At 39.4% G+C, this 25,769-nt stretch overlaps 1 protein-coding gene across 2 annotated transcripts in view; it reads left to right on the forward strand.

Moving 5' to 3' along the window:
* sema7a (semaphorin 7A (JohnMiltonHagen blood group)) overlaps positions 1-23,310 on the forward strand; it is a 41,671-nt gene extending 18,361 nt beyond the window's left edge. Inside the window, exons 2-14 of one of the 2 annotated variants that reach the window (XM_062963066.1) lie at positions 8,293-8,426; positions 8,828-8,869; positions 12,080-12,175; positions 12,414-12,498; positions 12,623-12,733; positions 13,592-13,737; positions 13,931-14,109; positions 14,361-14,469; positions 14,841-15,024; positions 15,700-15,815; positions 16,705-16,871; positions 19,213-19,286; positions 21,183-23,310. In XM_062963066.1, coding sequence (XP_062819136.1) covers positions 8,293-8,426; positions 8,828-8,869; positions 12,080-12,175; positions 12,414-12,498; positions 12,623-12,733; positions 13,592-13,737; positions 13,931-14,109; positions 14,361-14,469; positions 14,841-15,024; positions 15,700-15,815; positions 16,705-16,871; positions 19,213-19,286; positions 21,183-21,553 — 1,814 coding nt within the window. In that variant the 3' untranslated portion in view covers positions 21,554-23,310. Of the gene's footprint in view, positions 1-8,292; positions 8,427-8,827; positions 8,870-12,079; positions 12,176-12,413; positions 12,499-12,622; positions 12,734-13,591; positions 13,738-13,930; positions 14,110-14,360; positions 14,470-14,840; positions 15,025-15,699; positions 15,816-16,704; positions 16,872-19,212; positions 19,287-21,179 lie in introns of both variants that reach the window. The other variant, XM_062963065.1, reaches the window with a different exon arrangement.
* The last annotated feature ends 2,459 nt before the right edge of the window (positions 23,311-25,769 follow it).

Below are 25,769 nucleotides of genomic sequence, written 5' to 3' on the forward strand. Positions count from 1 at the left end.
GAACTTGCAGACCAAAAGGTTGCAAGTTCGAATCCAGGGAGCGGAATGAGCGCCCACTGTTAGCACCAGCTTCTGCCAACCTAGCAGTTCGAAAACATGGCAATGTGAGTAGATCAATAGGTACCGCTCCAGCAGGAAGGTAACGGCGCTACATGCAGTCATGACCTTGGAGGTGTCTACGGACAATGCCGGCTCTTCGACTTAGAAATGGAGATGAGCACCAACCCTCAGAATGTGAGTAGAGCAATATGTACTGCTCTGGCAGGAAGGTAACAGCGCTTCATGCAGTCATACCGGCCACACGACCTTGGAGGTGTCTACGGACAACGCCGGCTCTTCGACTTATAAATGGAGATGAGCACCAACCCTCAGAATGTCAGTAGAGCAATAGGTACCGCTCCGGCGGGAAGGTAACGGCGCTTCATGCAGTCATGCCGGCCACATGACCTTGGAGGTGTCTACGGACAACGCCGGCTCTTCAACTTAGAGATGAGCTCCAACCCACAGAGTGTGAGTAGAGCCAGCGTTGTCTGCAGACACCTCCGAGGTCACGTGGCCGGCATGACTGCATGGAGCGCTGTTACTTTCCCGCCAGAGCAGTACCTATTGCTCTACTCACACTATGGGGATTGGTCCTCATCTCCATTTCTAAGCCGAAGAGCCAGCATTGTCCGTAGACACCTCCGAGGTGGCATGACTGCATGGAGCGTTGTTACCTTCCCACCGGAGCAGTACCTATTGATCTACTCACGCTCTGGGGGTTTGTGCTCATCTCCATTTCTAAGCCGAAGAGCCAGCGTTGTCCGTAGACACCTCCGAGGTCACGTGGCCGGCATGACTGCATGGAGCGCTGTTACTTTCCCGCCAGAGCAGTACCTATTGCTCTACTCACACTATGGGGATTGGTCCTCATCTCCATTTCTAAGCCGAAGAGCCAGCATTGTCCGTAGACACCTCCGAGGTGGCATGACTGCATGGAGCGTTGTTACCTTCCCACCGGAGCAGTACCTATTGATCTACTCACGCTCTGGGGGTTTGTGCTCATCTCCATTTCTAAGCCGAAGAGCCAGCGTTGTCCGTAGACACCTCCGAGGTCACGTGGCTGGCATGACTGCATGGAGCGCCTTTACCTTCCCGCTGGAGTAGTACCTATTGATCTACTCACACTTGCATGTTTTTGAACTGCCAGGTTGGCAGAAGCTGGAGCTAACAGCGGGCACTCATTCCGCTCCCAGAATTGTTGGGTACCAACTATTGGGCTGACCCATTACATTTTGCTGCCTGAGGCAAGACGCTGCCCCTGTGTTTTATGTACGCGGCTGGCGTCTTGTTTCAACGCATGAATGAGAGCTAGAACATGCCCTGTTTATGCCTTTCCTGCAGTTTCTAAAATAGTTTCTAACCGCTCTGGGTTTTGCTGATGCGCACATGACCATGTGCTGACTTGAGCGGCTATGTGGTTTCGTCCAGTCATCGTAAGAGTTGAGTTCAGAAGGCACTGAATTGCCTCCTTGTTAAAAGTAAATGGTAAAGATGTTGTGGTATGGTTGGAGCATTGGACTATGAGTGGGCTTCGAATCCCCACTTGGCTGTGGAAACCTATTAGACGTCCTTGGGCGAGTCACACTCTCTCGGCCCTGTGAACAAACCTTGCCAAGAGAACCCAGCGATAGATTTGCTTTCGGGTCATCGTAAGTCAGGAATGACGTGACAACACACAAGAGCGACATAATAGTACAATTTGTAAACACAGTTTAATTGTTCTGCCTGAATCCATCTTCTTTCTTCCCCATCCCGTATACGAATCCTCTTTACAGTGAGCTCTTTGTCTCTAGGAATTGGGTTTGCCTCTTTATTATACCACACATTTTTAGAGCATGTATACAAGTCAAAGGCCGGGATATTTGACGCTAGATTGTGAGATCAGACTTGGCAGAAAGTGATTCGATTCATAAAGCTAGCAACCAAGCTAAGGTTTTAGCTTGAACTTTAAAGGCAGTAGATTCTTGGACCTATATATATCTTCTGTGTTGACAACTCCAATAAATTTTGGAATAAAACCCAGAGTTGATATATACTACATGAATGACCATGAATTCTAAATATTGTTGCAGAGAAGTGAATCTAAGAGCTTGATCTGGGTTGCTTTTAAGCAGAAAGGCCGGGCTGTGGCACAGCTGGTTAGTAGCCAGCTGCAATAAATCACTACTGACCAAGAGGACACGAAATCAAAGCCCGGGTCGGGTTGAGCTCCCAACCAACCAATAGCCTAGCTCATTGTTGACCTATCCAGCTCAAAAAACAGTTGCATCTGTCAAGTAGGAAATTTAGGTACTGCTTTATGCGGGGAGGCTAATTTTACGAAATCGAACCCTGAATTGGATTAAGCTCCCGACCATTAATAGTCTAGCTTGCTGTTGACTTAAGCAGCTCGAAAGACAGTTGCATCTGTCAAGTAGGAAATTTAGGTACCGCTTTATGCGGGGAGGCTAATTTCACGAAATCGAACCCTGAATTGGATTAAGCTCCCGACCATTAATAGTCTAGCTTGCTTTTGACTTAAGCAGCTCGAAAGACAGTTGCATCTGTCGAGTAGAAAATTTAGGTACTGCTTTATGCGGGGAGGCTAATTTCACGAGATTGAAACCCGAATCGGATTAAGCTCCCAACCATTAATAGTCTAGCTTGCTGTTGACCTAAGCAGCTCGAAAGACAGTTGCATCTGTCGAGTAGGAAATTTAGGTACCGCTTTATGCGGGGAGGCTAATTTCATGAGATCAAAGCCCGGATCGGATTAAGCTCCCGACCATGAATAGCCTAGCTTGCTGTTGACCTAAGCAGCTCGAAAGACAGTTGCATCTGTCAAGTAGGAAATTTAGGTACCACTTTATGCGGGGAGGCTAATTTAACTAATTAACAACACCATAAAATCTTCCAGCAGAAAAGAATGTACTCCATCAAGGACTCGGTGTCACAAGTGGTCAATGAAGCGGCCGAAATCGAGCATACCCTCATGAAGCCTCTGTGTCTGTTTATATATGTTGTATGTTTAATGGCATTGAATGTTTGCCATGTGTATGTGCATTGTGATCTGCCCTGAGTCCCCTTCGGGGTGGGAAGGGCGGAATATAAATACTGTAAATAACTAAATAAGTTTAAAAGCAAAAAGATCGGGAAGCCCTCTTGCTGGAATAAGCCGTTCCTCTCTCCATACAGATCTCTCTTTTCAAAGAGCCGTGATATCAAAATAAATAAGTATAAAAGCAAAAAGATCGGGAAGCCCTCTTGCTGGAATAAGCCGTTCCTCTCTCCATACAGATCTCTCTTTTCAAAGAGCCGTGATATCAAAATAAATAAGTTTAAAAGCAAAAAGATCGGGATGCCCTCTTGCTGGAATAAGCCGTTCCTCTCTCCATACAGATCTCTCTTTTCAGAGAGCTGTGATATCAAAATAAATAAGTTTAAAAGCAAAAAGATCGGGATGCCCTCTTGCTGGAATAAGCCGTTCCTCTCTCCATACAGATCTCTCTTTTCAAAGAGCCGTGATATCATGTGCTCCCTGCCCTTTAGCCTTGGAGCTGATAGAGAAGCTATGAAATTTGTCACTCGCAGTGTGGCGATGATGAATTTTGCACCGTTGGCTGATCTCATTTGAACCCCTTGCCCTTCTCTGGTTAACACTCACAATAACACAATAACAAAAGGACTGAAAGCAGACCTTTGTTTCTTCTGGAGGTGGATATAGATGGGGAGAAATACAGTCACCACTCTACATTTGAGGTTTTGACTTTTATGTATCTGTTTATTCGTGGATTTGATTTAAAATGTGCTCTCTGGGCATCGCTGCAAGACTTCAACTTGATGTCAACAGGAGCTTCCTTGGTGCGGCTTGACTGGATGTCACGATTCGTCTTGCAAAATACATCCCGTTGGTATCGATGGGAGTGTTGCTGGGTGTTGAGGGTGGAGATGTAGGTTGTTGCCTGTAGCTCAAGGCTGTAGCTCAGGGGTCCCCAAACTAAGGCCCGGGGGCCAGATGCGGCCCTCCAACGTCATTTACCTGGCCCCCGCCCTCAGTTTTATAATATAATATTTTTATATCAGTTTTAATAATATAATATATTGTATATACATCTACTATTAATAATAATATTATGTTATACAATATAATACTAATAATAATACCATATAATAAAATTAATTATATGTTATATATTACATATTACAGTAGAGTCTCACTTATCCAAGCTAAACGGGCCGGCAGAAGCTTGGATAAGCAAATATCTTGGATAATAAGGAGGGATTAAGGAAAAGCCTATTAAACATCAAATTAGGTTATGATTTTACAAATTAAGCACCAAAACATGTTATAAAATAAATTTGACAGAAAAAGTAGTTCAATACGCAGTAATGTTATGTTGCAATTCCTATATTTACAAATTTAGCACCAAAATATCACAATACAGTAGAGTCTCACTTATCCAACATTCTGGATTATCCAACACATTTTTGTAGTCAATGTTTTCAATATATTGTGATATTTTGGTGCTAAATTCATAAATACAGTAATTACTACATAGCATTACTGCGTATTGAATTACTTTTTTGTCAAATTTGTTGTCTAACATGATGTTTTGGTGCTTCATTTGTAAAATCATAACCTAATTTGATGTTTAATAGGCTTTTCCTTAATGCCTCCTTATTATCCAACATATTAGTTTATCCAACATTCTGCTGGCCCGTTTATGTTGGATAAGTGAGACTCTACTGTATATTGAAAACATTTACTGCAAAAATGGCTTGGATTATCCAGAAGCTTGGATAAGTGAGACTCTACTGTATATAATACTATAGTGATATAGTTCAATATAGTAATATATAATGCTAATATTGTGCTATGCTAATAATATAATATATTGTATGTACATACAGCTGCTCTGAGTCTCCTTCGGGGTGAGAAGGGTGTGATATAAATGTAGTAAATAAATGCAGTAAATAAATAATTAATTTTAGACTCAGGCTCGCCCAAAGTCTCAAATGATTTGAAAGCACATAACAACAACCTTAATTAACTTGACTATATCATTGGCCAGAAGCAGGCCCACACTTTCCATTCAAATCCTGATAGGTTTATGTTGGTTAAAATTGTTTTCATTTTTAAATATTGTATTGTTCTTTCATTGTTGTTGTTGTTACACTACAAATAAGACATGTGCAGTATGCGTAGGAATTTGTATTTTTTTTTTTCAAATGATAATTCGGCCCCTCAACAGTCTGAAGGATTGTGGAACAGCCCTCTGCTTCAAAAGTTTGAGGACCCCTGCTGTAGCTGATCGTTCCCAGCCTCTGCCCCAGGGATTTCGTCATCTCCAACTAGTTGGCTTTGAAAGCCGGCAAGCCTCGGGCAGAAGTACTGGGAGGCCTATGAAGTCTCGAGTGTTGCCTGGAGCATCCCCAGAAGAGCCCAGGATTCCCTCTCCGGATAATGAAGACATGACTCACGCAGCCTGACAACCCAGAAAATCTTGACACCATTCTCTAATGCTCTCCGGAGAGCTGTAGTAAAGGCAAGGCAGGCTCGGAGAGGCGTGTGCAACCTTGCGTTGGAGTTTCCATAGGAGCTGTTTTGGGCTCTCCTTGGTCCTATGGGATTGGGCAGCACGAAATGAGATCTTTTGTTTTGAGAGGAAGAGCGAACCAACAAAGCAGGTTGCCAGCTGAATATTGTAATAATAATAATAATAAGATCAGAGTGAAATAATAAATGCATTAATAATAAAAATAGAGCAAAATAAATGTAATAGTAGCAACAATAATGGACATGGACCTTACATGACCTGTACGAAGACTTATTGAGGATTCTGGATGAATGGATTCTAATCTAATCAATAGAGTAAAATAATACATGTTATAATAATAATAAGATCAGAGTGAAATAATAAATGCATTAATAATAAAAATAGAGCAAAATAAATGTAATAGTAGCAACAATAATGGACATGGACCTTACATGACCTGTACGAAGACTTATTGAGGATTCTGGATGAATGGATTCTAATCTAATCAATAGAGTAAAATAATACATGTTATAATAATAATAAGATCAGAGTGAAATAATAAATGCATTAATAATAAAAAATAGAGTAAAATAAATGTAATAGTAGCAACAATAATGGACATGGACCTTACATGACCTGTACGAAGACTTATTGAGGATTCTGGATGAATGGATTCTAATCTAATCAATAGAGTAAAATAATACATGTTATAATAATAATAAGATCAGAGTGAAATAATAAATGCATTAATAATAAAAATAGAGTAAAATAAATGTAATAGTAGCAACAATAATGGACATGGACCTTACATGACCTGTACGAAGACTTATTGAGGATTCTGGATGAATGGATTCTAATCTAATCAATAGAGTAAAATAATACATGTTATAATAATAATAAGATCAGAGTGAAATAATAAATGCATTAATAATAAAAATAGAGCAAAATAAATGTAATAGTAGCAACAATAATGGACATGGACCTTACATGACCTGTACGAAGACTTATTAAGGATTCTGGATGAATGGATTCTAATCTTGGACATGCTTAAAAATTTCATATAATGTGATTTTATTTTGTAATGGTATCTGTTTTTATATGAATTGTTGTTTTGTAGATTATTTTATATGAATTGTTGTTTTGTACATTGTTTTTAGGCACTGAATTTTTGCCTATTTATTGTAAGCCACCTTGAGGAGAAAGGTGGGGTAAAAGTGATGCAAATAAATAAATAAATACAAAAATAAACAATCCGGTATTTTCAGTTCAGGTCCGGAAATGATGTTTTCGTGGCACAGAGCTAAACACATCCTTCTTCGTTCATCTACATCCATTGATTAGTTTGGATCTCTTGCTTTGGGAATCAACCCAATTTGATTCCCAGGCTTGGGATATATGGGAAAGATCCTAGATGGATATGACTCTCAAATAATGTTACTACAGTAGAGTCTCACTTATCCAAGTCTCACTTATCCAAAAGACTCCATCTAAACTACTATATGGTTAGTGTGTAGACTCATGTAATGCTGTTCGATGCAGTTAAATTGCCTTATATAAGGGGCCTAGGAGTGACAATCTGAAATTTCAAATTGCCAACTGATGCAGCTGCTATGCAAGCTTTGTACAATTGCTATCAAGCATTTTTATTTTAATGGATTGGTGCTGGATTTAAATTGCAGATGTCTTTTTAAAGGGCTTTTTAATCCAATCATATTTTCATATACTGCTGGCCATCTGAATTCCTAGTAATTATTATTACTCAGGCCTTAAACTGCTGCTGCTGTGTTTTATGTGATCTGATGTTTTAATTTGCTATGTTTTTAACCTATGTTTGATCGGGCTTGTCCTCATGTGAGCCACCCCGAGTCCCTTTGGGGAGATGGACGCGGGATGCAAAAATAAAGTTGTTGTAGTTTTGTTGTTGTTGTTCTTATTGTTGTTATTATTATTATCCTCTGTTGCAGGTTTTGCTTTTGTGAACCTGATTAATATGTTCTCAGTAGGAATTTCTGGATCGTCCAGCATACCTTTATGGTCAGCTTTTATTGGATGTTGACCATAAAGATGCACTTTGGAGGATCTAGAATTAACTATAGAAATAACTCCATGCATTTGTAGATTCTCCAGTGCAAGTCTATAGTCAACATCAACATTAGTATGTCGTCCAGTACAATTCTACAGAATTTTAAAAGGGCTAGGTTATTATTATTATTATTATTATTATTATTATTATTATTATTATTTTATTGTATGACACAGCAAACAAGATAGATATGCTGGATTTCGTGTCTAGGACTGTGTGATGTATTTTGACAAAATTATAGACATTGACAAAATTACGATCTGTCAGCTGCAAAAGGCCACCCTACTGGGATCTGCACGCATCATCCGAAAATACATTATTATTATTATTATTATTATTATTATTATTATTAGTAGTAGTAGTAGTAGTAGTATACTGTTTCTTTTCTCTAAAAGAGACTCCAAGAGGTGAACAATACGATATGCAATTTAAAACCTAAACACTATAAATGTTAAAACAGAACTAGCCCAAGTACTGTTATAAAATGGATAATTAAAGCTGTTCAAAGCATTAAAACCAAATTAGAATTCAGACCCTAAGAGGACAGAATTTGTTCCTAAATGAGTGCTTCTCGGGCTCTCTGATGTGAAGAGCAGCCGGGTTTGGTGATGCAGAGTATGCTGAATTTCTTGTTTGTTTTTGTTTTTGTAGGAAGCAAAACATTCCGATTTGAAACCCCCGAGAACCACGTGGTGGTCTACCACGAAGAAGGGGCGCAGTCCGTATTTGTGGGAGCAGAAAACAAACTGTACATCTACAACTTTGAGACCAACACCAGCCACACGGTAAGGAGATCCGAGGCAAAGTGAGCCACCCATCTCTCTGTTTGCGTTTTGAAGTTTTACAAAGTTCCTTCGGCTATTTCGAAACCTTCCACATTTGGGAGAAAGGCATGATTTCATGTCAGTTAATATTTTCATGTTTTAAAATAAGAGTGGAGGAAGAAACCTCAATGCAGAATAATGAGCTCCCACTGGGGTTGGTCTGGAAAAATGGCAAAATGTCAGTGGCAAATGTCTCTTGATCGGCACCAAGGGAGGTGGTTCTGTTTATGAAGTTTGAAGTTGTTATACTACAACTCCTTTTACTACAACTCCCGGGATCCTTCTCCAGCCATATTGTCAGGCATCTATATGGAAAATGAATTGGAATGATGATGTTTTTTCCTTCTTGGCTTATCTTTTAGGAGCCTTTTGATGTCACGAGGAGTCCGCCAGACTGCAGAAAGGTATGTTCGAAAGAATAATTTTAGTTGCTTTCCAATAATAATAATAATAATAATAACTTTATTTTTATACCCCGCCCCATCTCCCCGAAGGGACTTGGGGCGGTTTACATGGGGCCATGCCCAGACATAACAATATAATAATAATAATAATAATAATAATAATAATAACAACAACTTTATTTTTATACCCCGCCCCATCACCCCGAAGGGACTCGGGGCGGTTTACATGGGGCCATGCCCAGACATAACAATATAATAATAATAATAATAATAATAATAATAATAATAATAACAACAACTTTATTTTTATACCCCGCCCCATCTCCCCGAAGGGACTCGGGGCGGCTTACATGGGGCCATGCCCAGACATAACAATATAATAATAATAATAATAATAATAATAATAATAATAATAATAATAACAACAACTTTATTTTTATACCCCGCCCCATCACCCCGAAGGGACTCGGGGCGGCTTACATGGGGCCATGCCCAGACATAACAATATAATAATAATAATAATAATAATAATAATAATAATAATAATAATAACAACAACTTTATTTTTATACCCCGCCCCATCTCTCCGAAGGGACTCGGGGCGGCTTACATGGGGCCTTGCCCGATAAAACAATCAAATATCAAAACACAGCAATAAAACAGTTATCCAATAAAAACATCAATTACAGTAAAAACAATCGTTAAAATCAACATAAAACATACAATATTAACACTGGAGACCTTCTCAACCTGACTTTTATTAACTACACTTGTGTCTCACTTGTCCTCTAATATAAGCATAGGAAAAGCTCTTCTTTATTTTTATTTTTATTTATTTATTTATTTATTTATTTATCAATCACCTTCTTTATTTCCATGTTGCCAGAAGTTCCTCCAAACTCTTACATGAAAGCCCCAGGATGGGTTGCTGTTTTCTTTTCCCTTCCTCGGGAACGTAGAGCAGCCATATCTCCATAGGGTTCATATCTCACCATCTTGGATAATCCAGAACGTTGGATAAGTGAATGTTGGATAAGTGAGACTCTACTGTATTATTATTATTATTATTACTATTATTATTATTATTGACACAAAGACAGTATGACACAGCAAATGAGATCTATATGCTGGACTTCGTATTGTTGTTATGCTTAGTAATACTAACCTTATGCGACTTTGAAGGGTGTCTCTTCCAACTCTAGGATTCTGTATTATTATTATTATTATTATTATTATTATTATTATTATTATATCATCATCATCATCATCATCATCATCACAAAGACACAGTATGACACAGCAAACAACTTTAGTTGCCTTCAGGTTGAACTTTCTCAACCTGACTTTTATTAACTACACTTGTGTCTCACTTGTCCTCTAATATAAGCATAGGAAAAGCTATTGATTTATTTATCAATCACCTTCTTTATTTCCATGTTGCCAGAAGTTCCTCCAAACTCTTACATGAAAGCCCCAGGATGGGTTGCTGTTTTCTTTTCCCTTCCTCGGGAACGTAGAGCAGCCATATCTCCATAGGGTTCATATCTCACCATCTCTGAGGATGCCTGCCATAGATGTGGGCAAAACGTCAGGAGAAAATACTTCTGGAACATGGCCATACAGCCCGCAAAACATACAACAACCCTATGATCCCAGCCATGAAAGCCTTTGACAACACATACCTTCATAGCTTGAATTGGCTCCACTATCTCCACAATCTTTTCCACATCCCACCAGCAAGCCTTGGTGGTCCTTCTTGGGCTTGATCGTTGTTTGGAGAAGTATCAACAATGCCAGATTAATGCAGTGTGGTGCTACTCATAACTTCCGTAGCTCAAAGCTATGGATGTCTAGGAGCTGTAGTTCCCACCGAGTGTTAGAAGTTGGTCCAAAACATTTGGAGGGTTGAAGTTTGCCCATGCCTGAGCTACATTGATGATGAACATGAATATCGCTAATGCAGGGGTTCCTTCCAGAAGTTCAAAGTGCTTGGTTCACCAAAGTTTGAGAACAGCTGTATTAAGAGGAAGTGTTGAGTCTCTTTAAAGAATCCATGAAAATCTAATGAAATTGAAATATAAATATAGCTATTTATAGATAAAAGAAAGGAAGACCTAATAGAAAAGAACACAGAATAGGGGTGAAGAATGGTAGAAAATGGGAAAAAAATGATAGACAGTGTTTGGAACCACTGCAAAGAATGAAGAATCTAAGTACAAATTTCCCCTTATATATATAATTTTTTCTTGTTTTTTTTCTACACATTTTAATGTATGTAGGTATATATATGTATATATGTGTGTGTATATATATACAGTAGAGTCTCGCTTATCCAATGTAAACGGGCTGGCAGAACGTTGGATAAGCAAATATGTTGGATAATAAGAAGAGATTAAGAAAAAGCCTATTAAACATCAAATTAGGCTATGATTTTAGAAATTAAGCACCAAAACATCATGTTATACAACAAATTTTTAAAGAAAAACTACTTCAATACATAGTAATGCTATGTAGCAATTACTGTATTTACGAATTTAGCACTAAAATATCACGATGTATTGAAAACATTGACTACAAAAATGCGTTGGATAATCCAGAACGTTGGATAAGTGAGACTCTACTGTATATACACACACACACACACACACACACACATATATATATATGTCTTTTTCTTTTTTATACATACTTTTTCTTCTTTCCTTTTTACTACTTTTCTATAACACATAATGTTCCCCCACTTTTTATGTACTTAAAAAAAATCTTTTCTTTTAATAAAAATTATTATTATTATTATTGTACGTGTTTTTATAACTTGCTTTATTGTTGTTTGATTTGATTTGTTCTACTGCTTGTTTTTATATTGTCGTGACCGGGCTTGGCCCCATGTAAGCCACCCTGAGTCCCTTCAGGGAGATGGGGCGGGGTATAAGAATAAAATTATTATTATTATTATTATTATTATTATTATTATTATTATTATTATTATTTAAAGAGGAAATGTTGGGTTTGGGGACAAGTCTGGGTTGTTTGCCTGATGGGTCTTCAAAAGGACAGGACCACTGATGGTTTTCATAGCCTTGTGAAGACCTTAAAACACATAGACTCCCTTTGAGGTCAATGTCCCTTCACGTATGGGAATTACACTGGTTGGTGTTTTGTTGCTCTCTCCTTCATCTCAACCAGCTTCTTCATTTTTTTTCTTCCCAGGAGGACAACAAGAACTATCTCACACTCTTGGAGAAGTATGAAGACAAGTTGTTGATCTGTGGAACCAATGCTTGTAGTCCTACCTGCTGGAATTGGGTACGGAGTGGAGTTTTGCATGCATGACATCCTGTCTGTCTATCGACTCTTGTGTCCCCAGACATTCCTGCCCAATGTGGTTCCTCTTGAGAACAAGAGATGTGTCATTTTGCTTTAAAACCAGGTGTATCATCATTAAAGGACACTGAAGGGTGGTATGATCCCTGCTTCTGATCCTACGTGGGATTTGCCACCTACAAATGTCAACTCAGCCTTGTTCCTTTCGATCCTCCTTCAGGTAAACAATACGAAGCAACTTCGGACGGATGCTCAAGGTCTGGCTCCGTTTGGCTTAGACTCAAATGCTCTCGTCCTTATTGATGGTAAGTTTGAATGAACGCTTATTAACTCTGGTCGGAACTGACAAGCTAAACGGAAACGAATACAAACGAGAATGGGATAAAATGAAATTGTTTTGAAAAGCTTTCTCTTTTCCTTGTCTCCCAGGCAAAGACATCTACTCCACGATTAAGAAGCACCGGTATAACGGGCGGATTCCTCGTTTCCGCCGGATCAAGGGATCCACCGAGCTCTACACCAGCGATACAGTCATGAACAGTGAGTTGTGATGGCTTTCGAAGTGAAAGGGCTCCATGGTATGAATGTGACAAGGCTGGTTAGTAGCCAGCGGCAATAAATCACTACTGACCAAGAAGTCATGAGTTCGAAGACAGCCCGGGTTGGATTGAGTGCCCAACCATTAAATAGCCTGGCTCGTTGTTTACCTAAGCAACCCAAAAGACAGTTGCATCTGTCAAGTAGGAAATTTAGGTACTGCTTTATGCGGGGAGGCTAATTTCACTAATTTACAACACCATAAAGCTTCCAGCAGTGTGGAAAGGAATGAAGAAATACTCCATCAACGTTGAGAGATGTTGGCCAACCTCAGGGATTCACTCGCCTTGAGGAAGTTGTCATTGAGTCTCTTGGCCACTGTCTTCCTCTCTTTTAAAATGAACCTCTCCTGACAATAAAATGGAAAAAGAAGAACTTCCCCTTCATAAATCTGCCCTGGAGAGTATTGGTCAGAGTTGGAAACAATAACAACAGAGCAGATGGTGTGACGGAGGTTGGGTTCCCATATTCCTCTGACAAGTTATTCTCAAATAATGTAGGTTATTTTAGTTCACGTTCGTCCCTGATCTCTTTTCTCAGCTGCTTTTAACATGTCTGTTTCTCTCCACATCTCCCATTTTTGTCCTCTGCTTATCCCAGTTGCTTCATAATTGATATCAAAGTGCAAGAGTCATTTGCTTAACCCAGCAGAGGTAAAAAGTGGGATTATATCTCTCATGCTAAGGGACATGTGGAAGGACAACGACGTTGCCTTCATAACGATGTTTTTCAGCTCTGCAGAAAGATGTCGTTGTCTAGACAGGGAATGGACCATGGTGGTTCTTGTGTTCTCGTTTTCAGACCCGCAGTTCGTGAAGGCCGCCATCGTAAAGCAAGACACGCCGGACAATGACAAAATCTATTACTTCTTCCGAGAGGACAACCCAGACTGGCCAGGGAACTCGGTTGCCCCCAAAATCATCTCCCGGGTGGCTCAATTGTGCAAAGTAAGGAGCTCCTGAATTTGGGAGTTGAAGTCCAAAACACCCGGAGGGCCAAAGTTTGCCCATGCCTGATCTAGACCATTGATGTTGGTCCTCCAACAGTCAAGTTTTCTGGGAACTGAAGCCCAAAATATCTGGAGGACCAGAGTTTAAGAAGCCCTGTTCTAGATTGACTTCTTCTCTTCTTTCTCTGCAGGGAGACAAAGGAGGCAGTGGCTCCCTGTCTTCTTCCAAGTGGACCACCTTCCTGAAGGCCACCTTGTTTTGTGTGGATGAGGCCACCGACCGGCATTTCAACCACTTGCAGGATATCGTTATAGTCGAATCTCCCGTTTGGTCTGAGACCAAGGTGTATGGGCTCTTCTCGAATGAATGGTGAGCATCTTGCGACTTCCAAGAATATCCATAGACATGGAGACGTTGCTTGGGTGGGACTTTATTTGTATCAATGGAGATGCCTCCAAGGTTTGAAGTGCACCCAGATCAAGTGGCCCATTCATACAACATAATTATAACACTCTGATTCTATGTCAACTTCCATTGTTGAATCCTATGGAAACCTGGGATTTTTGGGATTCTTAGAGACTACAAGCTTCAGCGTTGCAATTCACGGTTCTTGTCCACAGGGACTATTCAGCAGTCTGTGTCTTCTCCGTTGGTGAGATCAGCGAGGTCTTCCGAAAATCACACCTCAAAGGCTACAATGGAAAACTCCCCACTACCAGGCCTGGGCAGGTAAGGGATCTTTGCCAATATTAATGGGGTGTCATTTGCATCATGCTTCCTCTATGGCTAGGGGTGTACCCATATGGAAGGAGTTGTGGGTTGGATGGAAAATTGTAAGACGTGGCTGTTTAGACAAGGCATTAGAAGAGCATCACCCATAATGTTGAGGGAGAGCATTTGACCACTGTATAGATCTGAAATAGGAACATTTGTTCCTCCAGATGTTTTGAACCACAACTCTGGTCAATCATGTTCAACATTGCCATTGGAAGGACTGTGAAAGTTGACGTCCCAAACATCTGGAGGCTCAACGGCATCCCCATCCCACCTTTGCTTATCCAAATCAAATGTCATGAACCGTGTGTTTTTCTGTGCAACAGTGCCTGGGAAGAGATGAGATGACTCCCCAGGAAACCTTCAGAGTGGCAGACAGCTATCCCGAAGTGTTGGACAAAGTGAAAAAGCAAGCTGTGTTTTATAGCAAACATCACTACCAGCAATTGGGGGTCCATCAAGTCCAGGCGGCTGATGAGGCTTCTTACAATGTCCTCTACTTGACCACAGGTAATGTCTATCATTATTATTATCATTATTATTATCATTGTTATAGTATCATATTAGTATCATATTAGTATCATATTAGTATCATATTAGTATCTTATTAGTATCTTATTAGTATCTTATTAGTATCTTATTAGTATCTTATTAGTATCTTATTAGTCTCATATTAGTATTGTATTATTAGTATTATTATTAGTATTATTATTAGTATTATTAGTATTATTACTACTTTGATAAGAGTTAAGGTACTCACACTTACCCATGAATAAGTCAACCTATTTTTTTTTTGGTGAATTTTTTCACCCAAACGTCTAGACTTGTACATGAATATATACAGTAGTTGCACATTAGAAGAGCACACTCTGTATTGTTACAGCAAGTAACAGCTATAGTTTGAGCCAAAGAGTAAACATCAGCTGACATTTCCATAAAAAGCTTCAAAGGCCCAGGAGAGAGGAAAACAGGAAGGATAGGAGGAATACGAGAAGCTAAGAGTGAAGCAACACAATCTAATTGTTCTTCCCCTTTGAAATGGAAAAAACAATGAAGCCTTGCCAGACTTCCATCCGCAGGTCTATTTTCAGCCTTGTTGTTTTGTTGTCCAGCCACTTATCACACCTTCCTTCCAGATTCTCTTTGTTCCCTTCCTTAATTCTTTCTTTTTACCCTTTTATGTAGACAGAGGAACCATCCATAAGGTGGTCCTGTTGCCAACGGGTGCCATGAATGTCCTGGAGATTCAGCTTTTCCAGTCGTCTTCTCTTATCCGATCTATGACTGTGGACAATACGAGGGTAAGGAAGGGGAATCACTAGACATGTCCAAAAAATCGTTTTGAATCGTATATCGGAATTATTTCAGATTGGTCTCGCTTTTTGATGCGCATTCCGAGACATTGTCTCACAGCGCAACTAGCAATGTAATTCGAACCATTGTTGGCCCATTCTCTAATTGTCTCTTAATGTTTCGTTAATTTCCCCCCCCCCCCAAATTTTTTTTTTTAAATATATTTAAAAATATTTAAAAAATTTTTTTTTTGTTTCTGCAACCTACCTTGAATGGGAGCTTAGCGCAGCCTAACATGGCTGCCGCTCCCCGGCCAATCAGAAGCTTCCACGATGGACACAAAGGTGGGGGCTAACGTCCTCTGCGTCCACATGGAAGATTGCCATACAAGCCCGGTGTGTAGCGATTGCGCATGCGCATCCGCCATTTTAGAAACATTTAGAATCATTACGAATTTTCGGAAATATCCAAAATTTTTCGGTGAAAAAATCGGAAATACTTTCTATATCGAAGCGTCAGCGCCCCCTACTTTAGAAACGAGAATTGAAACATTTTTTTCATTGATCGGACATGCCTAGGAATCACCGTGGTTTGGGGGTTTGGGTTTTGGACTCCGAACCCCTGCTTAGCCATGGAAAAACATTGGAGATCCTTAGGATCACCAGAAGTTGGAAACAGTTTGCACACGAAAAGCAAAGGAATAAGAGAAGAGTGTTAACTCACCGGATACATGAGAAGTAGAACATTAGAAATGATATGAAAACTTTGTTTTGTTTGTTTGTGGAAAGTTCTTCCTTGATTGTAATGTCAATTTGAAAAGGTCCAGGCAACGGCTTCCTTGGTCTTTGTGCTTGGAAGGACTTGTCCCAAGGAGAGCTTGTTTCTATCCTTTCCCAGAACGAGCTGTTTGTGGTTTCCACAAGCACGGTGGTCCAACTGCCCCTGGCCATGTGCAAAGCGTATAAGGACAGCTGTGAGAGCTGCGTCTTGGCCAGAGACCCCCACTGCGCATGGACCGGGGACACATGTGCTTCCGTTTATGACCGAGAACAATACGGAAATAGGTGAGCCTTCCTCATGGATTCAATAATCCATTGCTTGAAAAATTATTTTATAAAATCCTCAAAGTATATTGTATATCAGGGGTCCCCAAACTAAGGCCCGGGGGCCGGATGTGGCCCTCTGAGGTCATTTACCTGGCCCCCGCCCTCAGTTTTATAATATAATATTTTTATATCAGTTTTAATAATATAATATATTGTATATACATATAATATTGATAATAATATTATCATGTTATACAATATATTACTAATAATACCATATAATAATATTAAATATATGTTATATATTACATATAATATTACAGTATAGTGGTATAGTTCAATATAGTAATATATAATGCTAATATTGTGCAATGCTAATAATATAATATATTGTATATACATATAATACTGATAATAATATGATAATGTTATACAATATAATACTAATAATAATACCATATAATAATATTAATTATATGTTATATATTACATATAATATTACAGTATAGTGGTATAGTTCAATATAGCAATATATAATTGTGCTATGCTAATAATATAATATATTGTATGTACATACAACTGCTCTGAGTCCCCTTCAGGGTGAGAAGAGTGGGATATAAATGTAATAAATAAATGTAGTAAATGACTAAATAAATAATCCTAATTAACTTGACTATCTCATTGGCCAGAAGCAGGCCCACACTTCCCATTGAAATCATGATAGGTTTATGTTGGTTACAGTTGTGTTCATTTTTAAATATCATACTGTTCTTTCATTGTTGTTGTTGTTTTGCACTACAATTAAGACATGTGCAGTGTGCATAGGAATTTGTTCGCGTTTTTTCCCAAATGATAATTCGGCCCCTGCACAGTCTGAAAGATTGTGGACCGGCCCTCTGCTTTAAAAGTTTGGGGACCCCTGTACTAAGTATAAGCCTAGTTTTTCAGCCCTTTTTAGGACTGAAAAAAACCCTCCTTGGCTTATACTCAGGTGAGGGTCCTGGTGGGCTTATATTCAGGTCGGCTTATACTCAAGTATATACGGTATATTTATTATTTTTCTCTATTATTATTATTGGTATTGTTACATTTATTATTTTATTCTATTATTATTGGTATTGTTACATTTATTATTTTACTCTATTATTTATTATTATTATATTTATTATTTTACTCTATTATTGTTGTTACTTTTACTAAGCCGCCCCGAGTCCCCGTTGGGGAGATGGTGGCGGGATATAAATAAAGTTTTATTATTATTATATTATTATTATTTTACTCTATTTTTATTATTATTAATACATTTATTGTTTTACTCTATTTATTATTACATTTATTATTTTACTGCATTTTTTTATTATTATTACATTTATTCTTTCACTCTGTTATTATTAAAAGGATACATAAGCACATTCACATTGAAGAAGATGAAAATAATGATTTAACCAGAGTTGAACAGTCATATATTAAATTACAGTTTGATGTAAAGATTCAAAAACATTTAAACTACTTGATGCCTCAATTAATGTAATTTTATTGGTAACTCGGCTTATACTGGAGTAAATTCTTGATGTTCTGTTTATTATTATTTATTGTATTTTAAATGGTGTTATGATATGTTGTTTCTATATTTTATTATGTTGTATTGCTCTGGGCATGGCACCATGTAAGCCGCCCCGAGTCCCCATTGGGGAGATGGTGGCGGGGTATAAATAAAGTTTTATTATTATTATTATTATTATTATTATTATTATTATTATTATTATTATTATTAAATATTTTCCCAGTTTTTTTGTGGTAAAATTAGCTGCCTCGGCTTATATTCGGGTCGGCTTATACTCGAGTATATACGGTATCTTGATTTTGCCATTTTTACTCAGGACACTGTTTTATTATACTAGTATATCTATAGAAGTCCTGGAATCAAACCCAATGGATACATTTCGGAGTAGAATTTTTGGTGCTAAGTATTTCTTGCATCCCACTCCCGGAGAAAGTATCATGGAGAAATTGTTGAAATTCATTACAATATTGTTATTACATCCATTTTCTTAATAGTCAGTGTCCCAATTTAGCCATTCCCAAATTTATTTTATTTTATTTCCAATATTTCTATCCCGCCCTTCTCACCCGAAGGGACTCAGTTGGATCCAGTTGGATCCCAGCTTTCGTTTCACAGGAAAATTTGTTATCTGTTGAGACAGCCAACGTCTTTTTGGGTTGGCTCTTCTGTCTGTTTTCGTTCAGACAATCAAATACAAACAGGCATTCTGTGGATACAACTCAGCTTGTCTTATTTCAACGTTGCACATGTGTCTATCTATCTGATGTTTATCTGGTTTGTATGCTCTCCTCTTAGGACGCTGTTGCAGGCTCTAACTCATGAAGTCTCGCCGGATATTTGCGCATCTTCAAACCACAGCAGCACAAAAGGTAGACTTCCAAAACGAACCCACCTTGTACATTACAAAAAGTGTGTGTGTGTATATCTATATATATAAAAGAGTGATGGCATCACGGCGACCCACAAAACAACAAAACTACAGGCCCCCCAACCTCGAAATTTGACAACACAACCCATCATCCATGCCTCTAGGTTGATACAACAAAAAGAAAAGAAAAATAAAGTCCTAATTAGAGGGAGAGGAATAATTGCTTTTATCCAATTGCTGCCAGTTAGAAGGCTAAGCTCCTCCAACTTGGTCTCCTAGCACCCCAATAAAAAAATAATAAAAAACACTAAAAAATTGATACAATAAAATACTATAATAACAGAAAATAACTAAAAATAATACAAGAAAATAATAAAATATAATAAATAAAAATATAACTTACAATAAAATTAATTAAAAAATGCAAATAAAGTCAAATAAAAATTACACAACAATTTTTAACCAATACCACCACCACTTTGCCACAGCAACGCGTGGCCGGGCACAGCTAGTAGATATATAGCTCAGGGCTCCTCTCATCCCAAATTGACCTCAAACGAATCTGTGACACTTTGTCTATGTTTCTGAGTCTGCAACTTATAATGTGCACTTTGCTAATCTACCATGACAACCTCACTGTTTTTAATTTCTATGTTTTTAGTAAGTGTGTTTAAATATTATAACTGGTGCCTGTTATTGTTTATTGATGTATTGTACTTTGTTATTGTTTTGTATCTGATATTTCTGTGAGCCACCCTGAGTCCCCTCCGGGAGAGATGGTGGCGGGCTACAAATAAAATATTATTATTATTATTATTATTATTATTATTATTATTATTATTATTATTATTTTATTATGACACAGCAAACAAGATAGACATGCTGGATTTCGTATCACAAAACCATAAGTCGAACACTTCCCAAGTGTCTAGGACTGTGTGATGTATTTTCGGATGATGTGCACAGATCCCAGCAGGGTGGCCTTTTGCAGTTGGCAGATCGTGATTTTGTCAATGTCTATTGTTTCCAAATGCCGGCTGAGATCTTTTGGCATGGCACCCAGTGTGCCCATCACCACCGGGACCACCTGCACTGGTTTCTGCCAGAGTGTTTGCAGTTCAATCTTGAGGTCCTGATAGCAGCTGAGTTTTTCCTGTTGTTTTTCGTCAATGCGACTGTCACCTGGGATGGAGACATCCATGATCCAAATCTATTATTATTATTATTATTATTATTATTATTATTATTATTATTATTATTATTATTATTTTATTACGACACAGCAAACAAGATAGATATGCTGGATTTCATATCACAAAATCACAAGTCGAACACTTCCCAAGTGTCTAGGACTGTATGATGTATTGTCGGATGATGTGCACAGATCCCAGCAGGGTGGCCTTTTGCAGTTGGCAGATCGTAATTTTGTTATTATTATTATTATTATTATTATTATTATTATTATTATTATTATTATTATTATATATGATGGCTTTGCCTTCAGAGATGGCACTAAGGTAGATCGGTAGACCTTCTGCATTCAGTGGCCTTCAGATCTATCTTGAAACAACACTGAATTAGATATATTGATGGATTGACTTCTGAAAGTTCTTAGGTCCAACCTAATGGTATCAACCCTTAGCAAAGTCAATGATTCTGAAATGTTGGTCCTCCAGATATATTGGAAGTCGAGATATATTGGGAAGTCCCAACCAGGAACGCAAATATTGGGGAATCTCAAGAGCTTAGGGTCAAAGCTTGACACTCTTGGAGTATAGCAAGTGTATATTTTGAGTTAACCTTGCTCCTCTGCATGGTTCAACCCATAGTTGATGGACGTTTCCATACAGCATGTCTATTTTCTCTGACCATTGACTCTTTTCTTCCCACCCAGAAGATGACACCAACCACCATGAGAACATCATTGTGCCACCTCATGCCCGCTATTACCTGAATTGCTCTGTCCAGTCCCACCACGCCAATTACACGTGGATCCACGAGGGCCAGAGCATTGCGCATTGCAGCGCAGGCCACCATCATTGCATCCACTTCATTGACAACATGACAGATGGCTTCTATGGGACCTATTCCTGCGTTTCCCAGGAGGATTGGTTCAACGAGACGCTTGTGACTGAGTATTTGGTCAGGCCCTCTCCTGAGACAATGATGTTCAAGAGCTTGCCACCTGGGAGTTGGGCCACCAAGTCATCTTTATCCTTCTGGTTGGGCTTGCTGAACATGGTAGCCATTGCTACGATCATCCAATAATGAAGGACTTTCTGGTTTCTTACATCGGTGATCACACAGTGCCTGGCGTATCTTACTTTCTCTTCATTTTTTGTCCTGCAGAAGCTATTTTTCATCTCAATAGCAAGCTGGCAACTGCCTGTAGCAAGCCAACTATCCATAATCGATTTTCTAGGAAGAGAAAGAGTGTAGAAATATCTTAGAAGCCTCCATGTCAAGATACATCATGAGAATCTAATACTAATGAAGACACAGAAGAATCTTAGATCGGATTGTCCAGATATTGCACTTCAATTCACATTATATTTGTGGTTGGGGTCAGATGTGAATTGGAGCCCAAGAACATCTGGATGGTCCACTATCTGGAACATCTAGATCTCCAGTAGGACAGAGAGAATAACTGAGGTGGTGTGGAAAGATCTGGAGAAGGTCCACTTTGGTGGCCATCAGCAATGGTCATATTCTGGATGGTTGGGTTTTGGAACCTAAGGCGGAATGACTTCATGATGGTTCAGGAGAAGCAGAAGGTTAAGGCCAAGGCAATGGGGCATAAATACCATCCATGGTCAAAGTCTGGGAGAACTCGAAATCAATTTGGTGAGCAGAGCAGAGGATATGAAGGTGGTCATCATGCATGATGGTCTGCTCCAAGCATGGAGAACATGTGTTCCCGTCTTGATATTTCACAGTTAACTCCCATAAACCCATGCAAATGTAAACAAAGGGGAAATAATGGAAATTGCAATCCAGCAAACATCTCGTCCCTATTTTATTAGAACCTTCTACCATCTACTGGCTATATTTGTAAAGCCATTGAGTATCTTTGAACATAAGTAAGCCATATTAATTAATTCCCCGGATACATCTTAATGCATTGATACATTTGGCCAGGTCAAACTATTGGAAAGCATTAAATAATCGATTGCAAACCGATCTGCAATTTCCCAAATCTCCCAATGACCACAGTGTCTGGGGATTCTGGGACTTGTAGTATAATAAAAGGACCTTCTCCTTAGCTATGATCCAGGATCCATCCTCTGCTTACTGCTGTCCTATATTGTCCATATTGCAAATATCTACTGTTGTGAGTTTGGCAGTTTCCAGACCTTCTTGTGTATTATTAAAAGCACTGAGCTCAAGGGAAGCTTCCCACACCAATAGGTCACAGATGTTCGGAAATCCTTTGTCTTTTTTTTTTCCAATGGGGTGGAAGGATATTTATTTATTTATTGTATTATATACATTAAAAAAAAATCCGGACCAATGCTCTGGGGAGAAGACGGTGGAAACGAACCAAATAAAATATGGATGTAAAGGCAGATGTTCCCAAACACACCGACCGACCAACTCAGCCTCCTCGGTTGTGTTGCATGTTGAAGATGATTCCAAACTTTTGCGAAATGATGACAGTATAAGTGAAACATGTCTTGACATTCCAGGAAATGTTATAATTTTGGCATCTTTTGCCCGTGCCTGGTATAAACTGTGAACTGTATGTGTTTTCCTTTTGGGTGGCCAGTGAGAAGACGGTCTTTTCATCCTTTTCCTTATACCAAGGACACACTAGTGTTGCACTACAATGTTTTTCACATATCATTTTGAACATTCCTTTTTGTTTCATTCCCTTCAAGCACTTTAACTGAATGTATATATTATTGATGCAATGGGGGGAGGATGTAGTCCCACTTGTTTGTATTCGCCTCGTGGTGTTGTTGCAAGAGAATTATTTCTAGAAATGCTTTTTTTTTATACCGGAAATAAAACTTTGTCAAACTTGACTGCAGCACAGTTTGATTTTTTTTTTCATGTATGTATTGTAGTTATCGAGTGGAAAATTCACCAAGAGGACTGGAAATATATTGGTGTTGGATAAGTGAGACTCTACTGTAATATGAAATAATTACTGTGGTATAATAATACAGAACAATATAATCTCTAAAACCAGGACAGTAAATAAAGAGCAACACTCTGAAAGCAGGGAAATTGGGAATTTCAGAAAGGAAACAATCAGGGACAGCTAACACTTCCCAACCAAAGATTCTCCCAGGCAGGAAGCAAACAGGCTTTGAAGCTGCAAGGCCATTACATGCTAATCAAGGTGGCTAATTGCAGCATCCATACCTGCCACATCGAGACTATTAATTGCTATTTAAACTGGCCAACCAAGGATTCTGCAAGGTAGAAAGCGGCCAGGCTTGCAAGCAGCAAGGCTATTCAGTGCTATTCAACCTAGCCAATCAAGATTTCCCCCAGATAGAAAACCCCCAGGCTCTGAAGCCACGAGGCTACTCCGTCCCATTCAACCTGGCCTAGCAAGGATGCCCTATGTAGAAAGCGGCCAGGCTTTGAAGCTGCAAGACTATTCAGTGCAGTTCAAACTGGCCAAACAAGGATTCCGCAAGGTAGAAAGCGGCCAGGTTTGCAAGCAGCAAGGCTATTCAGTGCTATTCAACCTGGCCAACCAAGATTTCCCCTAGATAGAAAACCCCCAGGCTCTGAAGCCATGAGGCTACTCCGTCCCATTCAACTTGGCCTAGCAAGGATGCCCTATGTAGAAAGCGGCCAGGCTTTGAAGCTGCAAGACTATTCAGTGCAGTTCAAGCTGGCCAAACAAGGATTCCCCTACAAAAGAAGTAGCCAAGCTTCAAAGCGGCTCTTTGATTGACGTTGCTATTCCAGCTACTCTAGAAAACAGCCAGGCTTTGAGGCTGCAAGGCTATTCACCTCTATTCCACCTGGCCAACAAATGATTCCCATAAGCCACAGCAACGCGTGGCCGGGCAAAGCTAGTTTCTTTCTATAAAGGCGAGAACGTGCTTTCATAACTTCTACTTTACGGTGGTTGCAATTGTCTCACCCCAACCGTGACTTCAGTGGATGTGGGCAATCCTTTCCTGCTTTATCTTGAGCACCAAATCTCCCGGTCACTGACTCACCCGAAGCTGGATGTAAGAAACCACAAAGAAAACTTTGGGTGGGAAATGAAAAACGTTGGGTCCTTTCCAAACTGCCGACAGGAAACCCAGTCATGCGGGAGTGCCAGGCTGGTGGGCAGGAGGTCAAGCACCGTCCGTCACCAATGACTCTTACCACGGGGCACCTGTGTTCGTGGCATGTGCCGTTCCAGACTCACAGACTTCCTGCATTTGTGCCTGACATGGATGGGATGGGCACAGGAAAGAGCTCTGGCATGCATCATATACATATTACATTCACAGAATCAATGCTCAGTCTTACGGTATATATCCCAACAGTATCAAACTCAGTATTATAAATCAAACCAGATGATATAAGTCTCTGCAGTCCTAAAAGGATTTAATAGCTTAAAGGCAAACCAATTCAGAGTCTGCAGTTCTGGAAGGATTCCTCAGGACTCCACAGGTTTAGAATCAATAGTAAAGCCAAGGAGACAGAATCAGTGCTGATGTAGATCCCGAGTAGCTGGTTATTGACTGGAGTAGGTGGTAATATAGCCGTTTACAACTGGTTCCTGGGTTTTATCCCAGTTTCGGTAACCCTTCTTCTGGTAAGCGGCAAATGTTTTATAATTTCTTTATTGATAGCTCGGCTTCAGGTATTATGTTTGCAGTATCAATATGCTACTGTGGATTTTGTGGTGCGAGCCATAAGACTGAGCATTGATTCTGTGGATGTAATATGTATATGATGCTCTAATATACATATTGTGTACTACTTATGTTTTGAACCATTATTGTGTCCATAAAGCATGCCAGAGACATGCCAGAAGTGCCCACCATACAACATTAGGAGACAGAAAATTGGGATTGCCAGCAACAAGGCACCCAAAATCATCCATCCATCCATTTATTGCATTTGCATGCCACCTTAGTGACCAAAAATGGGGCTGCCAGCAACAGGGTTCACACAATCATTCCTTCATTAATCCATCCACCCATCCATTTATTGTATTTGCATTTCCCTCTGAGACCAAATTTGGGGTTGCCAGCAACAGGGCATCCAAAATTATCCATCCATCCATCCATTTATTGCATTTGTATGACACCTTAGAAACCAAACTTGGGGTTGCCAGCAACAGGATACACAAAAATCGTTCATTAGTTGTGTTGTCAAAGGCTTTCTTGGCCGGAATCACTAGGTTGTTGTGAATTTTTTGGGCCATGTTCCAGCAGCAGCATTATCTCCTGATGTTTCATCTGCATCTGTTGCCAGCATCTTCAGAGGTTCTGTTGGCAGTGACGCAAGTGGAGCATTTATT

The sequence above is a fragment of the Anolis carolinensis genome, unplaced genomic scaffold (assembly GCF_035594765.1).
Source record: "Anolis carolinensis isolate JA03-04 unplaced genomic scaffold, rAnoCar3.1.pri scaffold_11, whole genome shotgun sequence".
NCBI lineage: Eukaryota > Metazoa > Chordata > Lepidosauria > Squamata > Dactyloidae > Anolis > Anolis carolinensis.